The sequence below is a fragment of the Xenopus laevis genome, chromosome 4S (genome assembly GCF_017654675.1).
Source record: "Xenopus laevis strain J_2021 chromosome 4S, Xenopus_laevis_v10.1, whole genome shotgun sequence".
NCBI classification, from domain to species: Eukaryota; Metazoa; Chordata; class Amphibia; order Anura; family Pipidae; genus Xenopus; species Xenopus laevis.
In genome coordinates, this window is record NC_054378.1 from 177,972 (window position 1) to 193,658 (window position 15,687).

Genomic DNA, 15,687 nt, shown 5'->3' on the forward strand with positions numbered 1-15,687 from the left:
TGAGCTTTATTAAGTGTAAAAACTTTGAAAAACTCTAAAGCAAAACTTTGCCAAGTAAAAGTTGTTGAAGTGCTATATAAGTCAATGGGGGCTGTGCTGATCTTGTTGGACCATTTTTAGATGTTTTGGGATTTTTTTTCAGTACTAGTTTTCCAAAAAGCTTTACAGGTATTCATATATTTTGAGGTTCAGAGCTTTATTCATTCATACCTTTTATAATCTTAAATTTTAATAAATTCAATTTAAAATCAATTTAGAGCTTGTGAGATTAGTTGTGGTTTCCAAAAACTTTAAAACCACTAAAATATGATGAATTAATAAATAAGCCTCTCAATATTGTTTCATTAAGTGATGAACTTATTGGTCCTTCTTCATCCCCTATCTTCATTTCATAAGATATTGGACCAGTTATCTCATTGTTTATCACATGAAAATTCATCGGCTAGAGGTTTTCACATGATAAACCTGTTTCTCACTGAATTGAATTTGATCCATTTTACTTATCATGCCTACAAGTTAATAATAAGAAAACATTTTTTATGGCTAAAACTGGACTTGTTTAAAGATGACTACTTGTTGCAGAGTTGTTTAGCAAGAATCAATTCTAAGTAGCCAGTGTTTTTAATCTGTTTTTGGAATTATCACTTCTTTTTTAACACCAAAACATTATGGGCCAGATTCAGTTCAGGGAGAAAAATTTATCTCATGGTTTATCATGTGAAAACTCATGGACAAGATTAAATTTGAGATGCAATTCATTTCATGAAAACTTTTCTCCAAATTCAATTCTAGTTGTTTCCCATAGACTTCAATAGAGATTTCACATAATTAAGAGTGAGATTCGTTTTTTTATGAATTGAATTGCATCTCGGATTGATTCTCGTCCATGAGTTTCCATGAGTTACTGAAGTGTCACTGAATTGAATCTGGCCCATTGTATCTACTCCATTTATCTTAGTTAAAAAGCTGTTTATTTTTCATATTATTATTGTTTCCCACATGTACAGTATATTTTACATTTTAATATAGTTTCAGAAGGTCAAAATCAAGACTTGTTTGGCTTTATATAGTCTAGATAATGGATTTTTTCATGGTAATGCTTTATGTGTTATTTTTCTTGCAAAATTATCAGGCAGCTTAGAGTAGCCCTTCATTGTTTAAAGTAGACATTCAACACAATGCACTCTAGATAGCATTTATCTCACATGCATAAGTACATATATTAGTCAATCATAACATAATGGTCAAAAAAGGTTTAATATAATGGTCAGAAAAGAGTTAATACCATTTAGACTCTCTATTGAGTCCCTTCAGATGTAATGTCTAATATGTGTATCCAAAATTTCTCCATCTTTTGGAGTTGTAATTTTGGATACAAACATTATAGACATTGCATATGAATGGACTCGTTAGAGAGTATGATCTGTATGCCTTTTAAAAAAAATAATTACTATGTACCAGACGGGGTAGACTTGGGATTATTAAAGTATGACACACTCTAAATGGTATTAACCCTTTTCTGACCATTATGTTATGACTGACTAATATATGTACTTATGCATGTGAGAAATGTGTTATCTAGAGTGCATTATCTAACTTGTATTATGTTGAATTTGAATATGAACCTAATTACATACTAATACAAATGGGTGTTTCTATTACCTATGGCTTTAAATAGGATATGATGTTATTGTAGTCATTGATGCTTCAGAAAGAAGCAGGAGCTTAGAAACCTTGCATATTTACTTGTTTGGTAAAAACGTATTTGTTTCATGCACATAAATTGTCTGGACTTTTTTGTTAATTATATAACACATTGTAGACTAAACTACAGACTGGGATTGAGCTCCACTCCGTTTTGTATGGAGATATATATATATATATATATATATATATATATATATATATATATATACTGTATATACACACGGTGTATATATGATTTTGTTATTGGTTTAATCTAAAGTGCAATGATCACAGTGGTGTAACAAACTTTTTGCTGGCATTGTGTTTGTTTTCACACTAATACACTTAATATAACCAAAGTGGATTTTGTTCCTAATAAAAGTGGGCCAAGCTTTATTTAAACCGTAAAAAGTGATATCAGACTCCATTTCTGTGCTTAATCTGTGCTGCAACTTACGGTCACATATGGCATTAAAAAGTATATTTTGTATATGTATTAACACTGGCCTTGGTGTAGCTCCAATTTTAGGGGATTCCGTTTTTTCTTTTTCCTTGTTTGCTATATAAAGGAACAATATGCCTTACAACTAATAAAAAAAAGAAACATTAAAAAAACAGTAGGATTGTTTTGTTATCAACGTAGATCTTATTTAAAAGAAAAAGCTAATTATTCAATATAAAGAATATGTTTTTAAACAGGATACTATGGGAATAGTACCTGTACTATATATATATATATATATATATATATATATATATATATATATATATATATATATATATATATATATATATATATATATATATATATATATATATATATATATATATATATATATATATATACACACACACACATGATTTTGGAATTTTGGAAGTCATCCAGCACATACTCTAAACAGTTCATAGCATGATTTAAACTGATTGTTTCATATTTATGACTACCATAATTTTTTAAACAGCTGTACTTTATGAGTAGTAGAATTTGGGAACATATTAGACACATATTATAGATACACATTAGGGGGCAGATTTACCAACATTTGAATGGTAAATTCGAATGTTCTCATTTTTCTTGGTCAAGCATCAAGAAAAATTTAACGTGCAAAAGTGGCGTTTTTTCAGAGGAAAACTCAATTCAAATTTTTGCAGTTTTGAATTCAATTCAAGTTTTTAGGGTCGTGACTATTCAATTTTCGATTCTATTTAGATTATCATTCCAAATAACAAACCATTTGAATTGTGAATAAAATCGAATGTATTGGAGTTTAAAAAAGTTTACATTACGCTAAAATTGACGTTTGATAAATAACCCCCTAGGAGAAAAATTTGTGGTGCACAGCATAAAAATACATAATACCAATTTGAATAATTTTTAGACTTCAGATAACAATTGGAAATTTGAAAAGTAATAGAGTGGCTTAAACCTTGAGAAATAATCGCAGCAGATAAAAGTGAGAATGAACTAATGTAATAACCATAGAAAATACTCAATATTTGAAATATGACAACAAAAATAGTTCAAGTAAAGCTGAAGAAGACTAAAAAGAACAAAAAAATTAAGAAATATAATAAAAAAAAGGAGAAAGAAAAACCGCAAAAGAATTTTTCCAACAACAATGCAATTGCAACCTGTCTGTCTGTTTCTGCCTATCAACAAACACAAATCCAGGAAATGACTGAAACCAGTGATGCATGAGACACACATGGAGAAAGAGAGTCTTGAAAAAGAAATGGAGTGCTGTAAAGCTTGAAAAGGAGAAAGACATTATGAAGGGCTTGAAAAAAAGGGAGAGGGAGAGAATTAAAGAAAAAATTGGATTGAATCCATACCTTGGTTGCTTAACGTCAGATGTGCTGGAACTTCGGATTTGGGGTAAGGGGTAAAATCAGAACAACATAGGGATGGGGAGTAAAGGAGGAAAGAAAGAAAAAAACGAATAAACGACAAGTTTAGAGAAACGGCACAAAAAGCAAACTAAAAGAAAATATAAAAAGACGTTTTCTGAGGATTTCTAAATGCCACAATTTAAAAATTAGGGTACAGAGAAGAGGTTTTTTTTTTTTTTAATTTGTGACAGGCATCTCGCCCCTATTGATAGAAAGTTTTAAGGGGAAAGGGTAAGGTTATAGTGAAAGAAATAGGTATTAAAAGAAAGGTAGGGGGAGATGCCAAAAACAGAAACAAAAGAGAGTTATGGCTTTTCATTTCATTTTGGTTTCATTGAAAAAAGAAAAAGCATTTGGCAGAGAGAATATTATAAATAGAAAGTATAGGACAGAAAAGAGAGAAAGAGAAAACAGAAAAAGAAAGGAAGGTCAGAAAAAAGCTCAGGTTGAGGAGAAAATAGATGAGAAGGGCCAAATGCTTTTTCTTTATATATATTAATATATATATAGGATGGAAACACACATAGAAACTATACAACGTAAGGCAAAGAAAGCCGAGTGTTGTATGAAAAAGTGTAATAGCTACAGTTAAAGGAAAATTGCAAGTGTTTTTTTCACAGTACCATAACAGGAATCAGAGATTCTAAAAATCCTATACAAAGTATATATTCTGATTAGAACATTAGGCAAGAAGACAATTACACATAATTACTTGAGCTATCATGAACATAATGGAATCATACAGTTTAAAATATTCTGTTGAAGTAAAATGTTATTATAAAATCCTAGGACTATGTTTCTTGGTGTATACTGGTCCAGTCCAAACTTTAACAAGAACATTTACATTTATTACAGCAGTCAATACATGCATACTATGACTCTTAGCTGTCCAGTTTCAAGAAAATACATTTTTACAATAATAAGCGCAAAGTCACTGTCCATGACCTACAAAGTTACTACTACCTAAATTAAAAACATCTTTATTATAAGGTCTGTGGCATTTGCAGCTGTGGCTCTAGTATATGTTTAATGAGAAGCTTCCAGAAAAACAAGGTGCATTTGTAAATATATACTTAATTAATTTTAACTGAAAAAGGAGATATGTCCGTTTAAAACATATACGATAAGGATACTTCCACATATATATAGCTGCACCTTAAAACATTATAAATATATTTGAGGCTATCCTTTAATTGAATTGAAGCATTGAAAACATTGAGAGCTAACTGTAGGAAATTCGATTTAAATTAAAAAAAACTATGAAGCTACAATAAATGAAATTTCTCAAACTTCATGTGTTATTTAGAAATTATTTAAAATGTATACTTGTTCTATTTTAATGACTTGGGATGCCAGCAGCATGAAGCTCAGAGATAAGGCCATATTTACTAAATGTGGTTCAACAGTTGAGTCTTAATGATTTGTTAATGTATTTTTTTTTTAAATACATTTTATCCAACGTTAAGTCCATATTTTAACTTGGTCAGTGTTGATCAATATCACTATTGATTTCAAGGAAGGTTCTGGCAATGTTAGATATATAGTTTATGGTCATTTTTTGATCTTGTTGATCAAAATCCCCTATTGCATTGGGCTAGATAGAACAATTTGGATACATTCTTTACCATTTTCTACAAAATCACCAGAATTTGGGTCTACATATTTTGGATTGCCTTGCTGAATTGGTCTGCATCTTCTCTTAAAGAGGTAGTTTTTATTAAAGTCCAATTTTTTTTCTGGTTGAAGTTTTAAAGGGGAAAACTATTTTTTTTGGAGAGAAAAAAACTCAAACTTTGTATGATTTATAAACCCTGGGACTGATAAAAGTTTGACTAAAGAAGTACTCCATCTCAAACCTCCAGAGGTCATTTAGACAATGTGTCCATGGCAGATGTCCCGTTTGTAATTGGAAGATATTATGATCTGCGATGGGTTTCGTACAATAATCTGAAGAACTTTTGGTTTATGGGATAATCAGAAAAAATCAAAAAAGGTTTTGGGCATCAAATCTGAAAAAAATGTATGATTAGGCTTTTTTCCACCATTTTATTGAGTCTTTTCCTGCACTAGATTTTTTGAAGTTACTTTATTGATAAATATGGAAAAAAGTACACAGGAGTTTGGTTGAAGTGGTTTTAAGAAAATAGTGAAATTTTTTTAGATTTTAGTAAATAAACCCCCCAAGGATGTTGTAGAATTTCACGCAACTTTTGATTAGGTTTACATGATTTTTTATAATTTTGAATTATTTGTCTTTCTTCTGACTCTCTCCAGCAACCCAAGATCTGGGACTCCAATTGGTTGGAATTATTCACCTAGTGACCTCTAAACCAATGTGTTATGTACCCATGCTAGGTGCAGGTTCAATAAATGGCCCACAGCCACAGGCAACAAAGAGGATACAGATTTTTGTGTTTCTTTTGTAAATGAGCCTTTCCATATTAATTTCCTTATGGGTTTTAATTAGCATTGTTGTCTAATTATAATGTTCAAATGAACATTTGTCCAAAGATACAGTATGTATCTGCTCATGCTACATTTTATTCCTTTGTACTATGAATAATAATTATGTATTATGCACCAGTTAATACTGTACCTGTAGAGATATCATACTAGTGATGCCTAATTTAATTTTTATAATTCTGCTTTGTTTGTGGTGCTAAAATATGCAGTAGGTTATGTCTAGTTCTGTTACATCAAAACTGATGCCCTTTTCTCATAGGTTAATAACATTGCAGAGGGTTAGTAAATGCATATTTAGACATAGAAACCCCAAGTAACAAAGGCTCTAGTTTGTAACCTACTGTATTATATACATTTAATTAATTGACATTTAACAAAGCATTTCTGTGGTGTCTTTCCATATAAGAGTCAATTATCATGCTGGTTTGCAGTCACCCACTGTGTTTACAGAAGAGGTTTTTTTAGCATTTTTGCAATAATGCATAAAGTTTTTTTACACCAACGCATTAGCCGCAGAAGACACTGGCAGAATACATTGATGACTCATTGGAATTTACCCAAGCTAAATCAAATATATGGCAAGTTGAAAGTTCAGTTAACAAAGTTAAAGGGAATGTTTGCCTTTAGACCAATCTATAGTTCTTGTCACATTTGCAATTTGTTTACATGATAACAGGAGTCCCTGATTTCTAAACTCGCCTTTCCTCATATGCCCTGATGTCACTGCAAGCAGCATCTCTTGCCTCAGCCAGGAGGTCAGCGACTCTGTAAGGGACTAAAAAAAATCACTCTCTGCTGCTGTCAGGGGCTATTTATTGTAAGGTATGTGTCCTAGGGTCAACAATCAATTTCTTTATGTTCTCAAACTCCATTCTCTATTTAAAACGAAAGGTGTACCCAACTAACTATTCTTCTTATGAATATGTAGCAGATTTGCACACAAACACACATGCACATGAATTAAAGCAGCAGGATTTCCCAAATCCTAGTTTTACTTAAGTTGAAATTCCATTAACAGATATGGTAGACGTAGCATAACTAGTGATGGGCGAATTTATTCGCCAGGCGCGAATTCGCGGCGAATTTGCACGATTCGCGGCAGGCGAATAAATTCGCGAAACGCCCGCGAAAATTCGCCGAAAAAATTAGTCAGAAACGGGCGCCGGCGTCGAAAAAACGGGCGCCGGCGTCAAAAACGAGACGCCGGCGCCGTTTCGCGAATTTTTCGCCGTTTCGCAAATTTCGCGAATTTTTCGGCGAAGCGAAACGGCGCAAATTCGCCCATCACTAAGCATAACATAACCACAGCAAATGAACTCTTCAAACTCTCTTTGTTTTATAGTAGCTACAGGCATAATAGGAAAATGTAATATATATTTTATTACATGTAATATGATGTAATAAGTCACATAATATAACAACTACAATTGTAAGGAGCCTTAAATATTTCATACCACTCTGTGTAATAGCTGTAAGCACAAATATGTAATTCTTTTTATCATACTGCACAGATACTAGTTATATGGATATTTCATGTGCAGACAAAATGATGCATTTGTAACATTAAAAGAAGCGTTGATATAAAATTATGCATAGTAATAAAAATACATGAAATAAAAACGTGTGGTTAGTTCAAGATAGTAAAATCGGCATATTTAATTTTATACTTAGCTAAATACAGTATCAAAAAATAGATCCACCTCAGCAGAAAGAATCAGCACAGCCAGAATTAACATTTTGGATCGGAAGAGGGAAATAAGTAATGGGGCATATAAAATTGGCCACATCCCAAGAACAGATTAAATTTAAAGAAAATGTCCACATCTGTTGCCTATAGGCTATTTCTACTTAGCATGGTGAAGAAACGTAGGGTTCATGTCACTAGTACATCACACTATAAAACTACACGTCAGGGGACACAGTCATGTTAACAGTAAAGAAATAAAAATCTTTAAATTCAAACTCTGTTCCCTTGTGCAAACACATCTTTGGGGGTTATATTAGTTTTTAGTGAATACACATTTTGCAAGCCAACAAATGTATTTAGTGGGGCTCATTTATAAACTTGCACATACACATCGCAGAATGATTCATACAGTGAACATATTTGCCCTGTGCATGCTTACATTTCTAAAGCTGGATGAAAGTGGTGTTTAGTGTGAATTTTTATTTGCGATGCAAATTTCCACAAGAGCTTTTTAAATATGGCATGATCGCAAATTGCACCACAACTTTGTCGATGTGGGTGGTCAACTGTGTTAAAGGCTGCAGAGAGATCTAGAAGGACTAGTATGGAAATTAGCATGACTATTCTTGTTACTGTTAATGCCCAAGGGCTGCTTATCATTATTGTGGAATAGCTAGTAGAACATAAACTACTCTTCTACATACTGGTATACATTTTGTCATCCCCTGCCATTTGTATTTATTATTCAAAAATATTACCATTAGGTCAATTATTGGTGAGGAAAGCCGAATTTACTGGAGACTGCTAATAGGTTATGCACCCCGATTATATCCAATATTTTCCCCCAAAAGGGAGTACCTTCAAGTACATTCAAGATTGTTCCCTCAACAGTTATTAGTACCAATAAGTAGGTATTATAAAGAACAGTAAGTTATCCTGTAAAACATCTGGGATGCTGAGTTGTTCTCCATGACTATGGAATGCCAATGTCTTTGATCAGATATGTAGGCAGACCGGTGCCAATCATTGCCTAGGAAACCAATCAGAACCACATAACCAAGCTTCCTTGAAAACTCATAGGTATGTGTTCTTTCTTTTGCAACAATACACTGAGTACAAACTCCATTTCCTCCCATAATCCATTTTATCGAAATAATCCATATTTAAAAAAAAAACAAAACAATTTTCTCTGAAATAATAAAACAGTAGCTTGCACTGTACTTGATCCAAACAAATATAATTATTCCTTATTGGAAGAAAAAACAGCCTATTAGGTTTATTTAATGTTTACATGATTTTATAATATACTTAAGGTCTTAAGATCCAAATTATGGAAAGATTGGCACCTTTGAAAAACACTAGTTATATGCATCCTTTGCCACAGCGGAGAATCCAACTGGTCTAACTAGTGATACAAGTAATTCTCTGACACTATTGAATGACACACTCTCACTGGTCAGATTAGCAGGTCTGTGATTTTGGGGTAAATGGCTGGACTAAAGCAGAGAGCCCTTGCTCTTTTAGATACATGTTTTTATCCGGTACTATGTAATGCTTCAGTCTCATAAGTTAGTTTGGTAGGTCTATGGCAAATTGAAGCTCAGCACATTTGAAAACATCTAGATATATGCTTTGTGCTTTGACACAATAAAATAAGTATTTTTCTGATACTATTCTTATTGATTAAAGCAGGGATCCTCAACCTTTTGTTAACCGTGAGCCGCATTCAAATTAAAAAAAAATTTGGAAAGCAACACAAGCATGAATATAGTGCCAAAATGGGTTGTTATTGACTATTGGTAGCTCCTATGTGGACCGCCAGGACCGCACGGCCTCAGGGCGCCCACCCACTAAATCGTGGCGCTGTATGCAGTTAGCACAGTTTTGATACATTAAGGTATTTAAAAAGCATTAAAAGTTTCATATGTCATTGCCACAATTTATGCTGAGATATTATTTAATAAAACCTGTCTGCACTGGAACTCCATTAAACATACATTTTCAGATAAAATGGGATGTAAAACATCCTGGTATTGCAAAACGTTGTGCCAACATGCATCCCTTCCTTTCATATTTAATTCCCATCTCTTCGTTGCTTCATATTTTGCTGACTTAGCATAAAGCCACATGAACTATTTGTTGTGATTTATCAGCAAATCACTAAGAGCAGGCTATGAAAAACTGACTTTGTAAATTGCTTCAACAGTTTGCTTCCAGTACTGTTTCTATATTTGGTCAGGCTCTGTTTCTACTGGTGGGAGTTTTTTTAAGGTGATCAAAAAAAACAAAAAAACACAAAGTTCAAATATGTATTCAATTTGAATCAATGTGTTTTGTCTTCAGAAAATCCCCATAAGAAGGGATTGTGAGCATGGAAGGAACAGAGCAAAATGTAATTGCAGGGTCATACAATTTAAACTGCTGTAGCTATTGGTTTTATTTTAGATACTTTATTTGTAAATAACTGATGAGGTTGCTTGTGTGGCTTTTTAATATGTATTTTTGGCCTCTTTTATACCTCATTGACTATGCTTCACTTTACTTTACTTTATAGTCATTTCTTAGGATAATTTCTCTCTGTATTTCTAAATAAGAATTTATGAGTTGCATTATGTGATATGTTATTCACAATTAATAGAAGACAGATCATAGTCTCTTTCACTACCAGCCTCTCTTTCTTTTCTCTAGGTGTCTCTTGATTTTCAGCAATGAGCTCTTCCAATAGAGTCTAATTAACATAATTTGCATACTGCTTGCTCATTACTATATTCCACTGAGTCAGGTAACAGGCAAAGCAAGAAAATAAGGAGGGGGAAGGAGATAGAGAGGAAAAGTAGGGAGGAACGAAAGAAGGAGATAAAAGAGTGGAATTAAGGGAAACAATCTATTAAATGGCAAAAAAAAACCTTCACATTTTCCTGTAGAATTTCCCATGATATGGTTGAGCAGTTACTCACCTTCAATCACACGATCCTCTACATACACAAGGGGCAGAAAAGAAAAAGAAATAATATTTAATGAGGCAAAGTGGCATGAAAAGTGTACTGCCTTAATTTTAAAACAAAACAACATATAAAAAGATATATTTATTTATAGCATGGACATATATGAACATTTTCTGCTTATTGTCTTTCCACTCCACTTTCTTTACTTTCTTTCCCCCTTTACATTTCATCCAATCAAAACATTCGTTTGTATCCTGAGGCACACAGAAAATATTATTACATCCCGCACAAATATCTCCCTCTTTCTCCATTGCTTAATTTGTCTCATTGTGACCTTCTTATGGCTCCTTGCCCCTGGACTGTGCCCACACTGCAGCTAATGTTCATTCAGCCAGCTGAGCCCCCCGGTATGAAAAGACCAGAAGACCCCAGGCTGAGAGCCATTGTCACTGCTGGTCACATCCACAAGGGACAAGAAAGAGGGAGGGGGATATTTAAAATTTGGGGGATGGTGTAATACGACTTGTGGTTTTGCATCAAAACTAGATAAAAAGGAAAACATTATGACAACATGAATTAAGAAAATAAAGGAAATATATAAAGGGACAAAATAGATACATGAAAAACACAAAATAAATTGAATATAGTGACAAGAATTATCCCAAACACAGAGATAGTACAGTTATGGGATCTCTTATCCGGAAACCTGATATTAAGAAAGCTTCTTATTATGGTAAGCCATCTCACTTACAGCGCCTTTTAAGCAAATAGTTCTAATTTTTTTTTTAATAAAAATATTTTTTTCCTGTATAATTAAACAGTAAATTGTACTTGTAGCCTTATCATTTGCTATAGGGATTATTAGCCCCCCTTCAGACAAATGTATCAAAAACTTTGAGGGAACAACTTTTCCCCTTAAGTTTTTGATAAATTTGGCTGAGGGGGGCTGGTAATCCCCATAGGCAAAGAGTATGCATAAATTGCTTACAGAAACTGTGTCTGTTTACAGATTTTAAATGTGCTTTATTTTGTGCAGAAAAAGAAAATGCAATTTTAAGGGGTAGATTTATCAAGGGTCAAATTTCGAAGTACAAAAAACTTTGAAATTTGACCATTGAATTAAACAACTTCAAATTCGAATATCGAAGTTTTTTCAACAAATTTGGCAATCCTGCAGTCGAATAAAAATCATTCGATCAAACGATTAAGTCGTTCGATCAAACAATTAAATTGTTTGAATTGAACGTTTCGAACGATTTTAGTGATCGATCAAAGGATTTTTATTCGATGTGTAAAGACTTGTTGTAGAAGGTCCGTGTAGGCTAACATAGCACTTCGGCAGGTTTAACTTAACTATTGAAGTCAAAGTTTTTTTAAAGAGACAGTACTTCGATTATCGAATGGTCGAATATTCGAACGATTTTTACTTCGAATCAAAGTTGAAGTAAATTCGAAGTCGTAGTATCCTATTCCATGGTCGAAGTATCCAAAAAATTACTTAGAATTTCGAATTTTTTTTACTTAGAAAATTCCCTCAAATTCACTTTGACCCTTAGTAAATCTGCCCCAAGTCTCTTTTAGCCAGTATCCCACCTGTAAAATCAATGTACCTAGGGTAGTAGAAGGATCTTATCATGGGGTCATTTATCAACACTGGGTAAATTTGCCCATGGGTAGTAAACCATGTCAACCAATCAGATAGTTGCATTCATTGTTCTACTTGCAGCTGGCTAATCACTGATTGGTTGCTATATGTAACTGCCCATGGGCAAATTTGCCCAATGTTAATAAATGAGCCCCCATGTGTTTAGCAGCAGATGAATTAATATCAGTGAACACTATGCAGCAATTGATGGGAGTATTTGCAGGGAGCATAGAAGAAACAGTTAGCCACCCTGCATGATCACTTCTTGCAAATTATATATATATATATATATATATATATATATATATATATATATATATATATATATATATATATATATATATATATATATATATATATATATATATATATATATATACTGCATATCCCAAAATATCCCACTCACAGCACAGCAAAGTATTTGGTTTCTCAATTAACCATTTTATTATTTTTTTCTTAAAAATACTATTTTTTTTTTTTTTACTGGCATACAGGGAGCAGACCAAACCTATAAGTTATCTGAGAAGAGGAAAGTGCTGTAATTTAGTGCCATTAATGATCGATGTACAGTTCATAGAAGGTGAAAATTGAGGCAAAGAAAAAATCCTGTTAACAGAGAGATAAAGTAAAAAATAAACCAAAATGGAGAGTCAACATTGCTGTTGTAGGATTAAATTAAAAACACGTAACTCTATGTGAAAAAAAAGTTAATACAAATATGTAAAAAGCTAGTAGCAACAGAGGCTGAAACAGAAATATTTTGGAAGTTAGTATGAGAAATTACAAAAAAAAGGCCCACCACCCACCTTCAGAACAGTTCTCTCCATGATACCCAGTGTCCCGACAGTCACATCTCACTTCTCCTTCCTCTTCATCGCTGCATCTTCCTCCATTAAGGCAAGGATTGGCTCCTCGGCACGAATGTAACCTTTCCCGTTCTTCCACCCTCTCTGCCTCCTCTTCTGTTCCTCCCACCCCATGACCAGCCAACAACTGTCCAGGCCTCCCCCCCAATTTCAAACTTTCAAGTTCACCAAGAAAAGGTGGCTCATATTTGGCTCCTCCAAGAGTCAGTGCTGATAAACGAAGGTCAGAGGGCAGACCTCCAACAAAAAGGTCACTGCGTAGTAGCATTTCTTTCCGTTTAGATCGTACTTCAGATACTCCTCTCTCTCCATCTACAGACAGCCATCCTTCACGGTCATTTCCACCAATGACTATTGCATGCCAAAGGCCATCTGATACTACTCGAGGTAAGCGGACAACTGCAGGCTCAGAACATGAGATGGAAAACCTGAGGCGTGGGCGTCCTCCATCTAAAACTAACTCAAGGAAATCACAGTCCCCTTCATCATCTTGGTAAAGAAGCAGGCCACGGCTGGCGTTTGTCCGAAGTCGGAAATTAAGGTCTTCCCCCCAGCCTCCATTGCCACTAGCTGATGTAGGCCGGGAATACCGAACCCACTGGCCAGGGGCCCCTTGGAACTGGAGGGAAAAGGAACGGAGGGGGAGGGAAAGGAGGGAAGAGAGACAGAGGAGGGACCACATGGGAGGTGAAAGGGGAGAATAAGGAAGGTGGAAGTCAAAGAAATAGGGAAAATCTGGATTGGAATAATTTACTGGGGAAAGAAATCCATGAAAAGTGTTTAAACGAAGCAGTTTTGTTAGAAAAACTGAATAAAATTGGATGATAATCCAATAACTGTGGGGATAAGAGAGGATTTACACAAATTCAAGAAAAATATATGTGGCTAGAGACAGTAGAAAAGTAAAAGTGATATAAATAATGCAGAGGCAGGGAGGCAAGAATCTAGACAGGGAAAAGTTCTAAGGGAAGGATGAAGGGGGGAAATTGGATTAGGGAAATTATTCTTTACATTCCTGTTCTCACTCGTGTCACCTGGAACAATTGGTTGCACTCTTAAAAGACTTGCATTGGGCTAAAGATACAGACTTCTTGTTTGCGTGAGTTTACATGTGATTTTGTCTTTGATTCTGCTCTGTTGCCTCAAGCCTTTCTAGTTTTTTCCCCACTCTGGTTCGACTTGGCTGTCCTTGGAAGGGAAGTCTCTTATTACTAGTTTCACTACAATGCAATGAGGTTTTTTCTGCCACGTTGATAACCTTTGACTTCTGCAGAAAAAAAAAAGAAATATATTAAAAAAAACATTAGAAAACAATGGTTCACTAAAACATTTAATGCAATAATTTCCTCATGCTATTATCCAGCTTAATTTATATTTGCAGAGCATGCTTGGTAGTGGTATTTATCTATTTAACACCACAAGTATACGCAATGTTTTACAAAGCATAAACACAAACAAAGGTTAGAGAGAGGGGATAAATGCACTGCTAGGAGTTAAGACTTCCTCATGGAGTGAATCCTAAAAAGGTTAATGTGGGACCTTGTTTGATGTAAGATGTTTGAGCATTTCTAGAGCCATGGAGTAATCAGGGAAAATGGCCTTACAAGTGACTCCCCTTTTGTGGTGAACCCTATGGACAATAGTTTGTCTTAAGCTGTGTATAAGGACCAGTAGGGAGTGCATTGCAAGAAGAAAGCAGATAAACAGAGCAAAGGAATTCAGTTGTTTGAAATAATTTCATTTTTTTATACTTCATGCTCCACCTGAGCCACGTGAGAAACTAGTGAAGCTGAAAACCATAGAGGAGGACAGAAGTGTAGATGCAGGTGATATATTATGTTTAGCAGCTCCAAAGATGGATTTCAGCTAGTAATCATCTTATTCTGTTTTGAAGTGCATTCATCCCTAAAATGTCTTAGTCAAACGGGGTCTACATTTGATTTCCTGCAGGGAATGCAAATTGATGCATCCTTCTATTTTAGTTTTTTGTCCACTATTTAAGCTAGTGACACATATTGATTTCCATTAGTTTTTCAGGCAGTGTGTAGTTTGCCATATACAGACCACTGATCAATAATAGCATTGAATAATTTCAACCCCTTACTTCACCAGTTTCCTCTGATGCCTAATATTCAGATGGAGACATGCATCTAGATAGAGTTGCATCTAGTTTGCTATTTATTCACTAGAATGCATTAGTTCTAGTTGGTTATCTGTTCAGGATGAAGGGGTTCATTGGACAACAAGTTTTTTTGTCTTGACTGATAAGATAAGGGGCACATAGTGATGTTACAGGTAAGGGGTGGGTCCCTGACAATGAAAATGAGTGTTTGGAAGACTGAATATATGTTCAGGGGGGTCATGCAATCAGAACTACTGGTAATTTCCTATCTAATCGGGCCTCTGGAAGTGGGGTGGTTATGGAGGTTAGACACAAAGTCCTGCATACCCAACATGCTGAGAAAAATAGGGTGGTTATGGCTGATACGGTTAGTTGCAACTTGA

The 15,687-nt window shown here is 34.3% G+C and overlaps 1 protein-coding gene across 18 annotated transcripts in view; it reads right to left on the minus strand.

The window, feature by feature from the left end:
- Window positions 1-15,687, minus strand: part of LOC108715117 (neurexin-2-beta) — a 229,696-nt gene that overhangs the window by 149,917 nt on the left and 64,092 nt on the right. For 17 of the 18 annotated variants that reach the window (XM_041591550.1, XM_041591554.1, XM_041591547.1 and 14 more), the window contains 3 exons: window positions 13,123-14,449; window positions 10,684-10,701; window positions 3,520-3,549 (listed from right to left, as the gene is read on the minus strand). In XM_041591550.1, the coding sequence (XP_041447484.1) occupies window positions 3,520-3,549; window positions 10,684-10,701; window positions 13,123-13,864 (790 nt within the window). In that variant the 5' untranslated portion in view covers window positions 13,865-14,449. The remainder of the gene's footprint in view (window positions 1-3,519; window positions 3,550-10,683; window positions 10,702-13,122; window positions 14,450-15,687) is intronic. The other variant, XM_041591541.1, reaches the window with a different exon arrangement.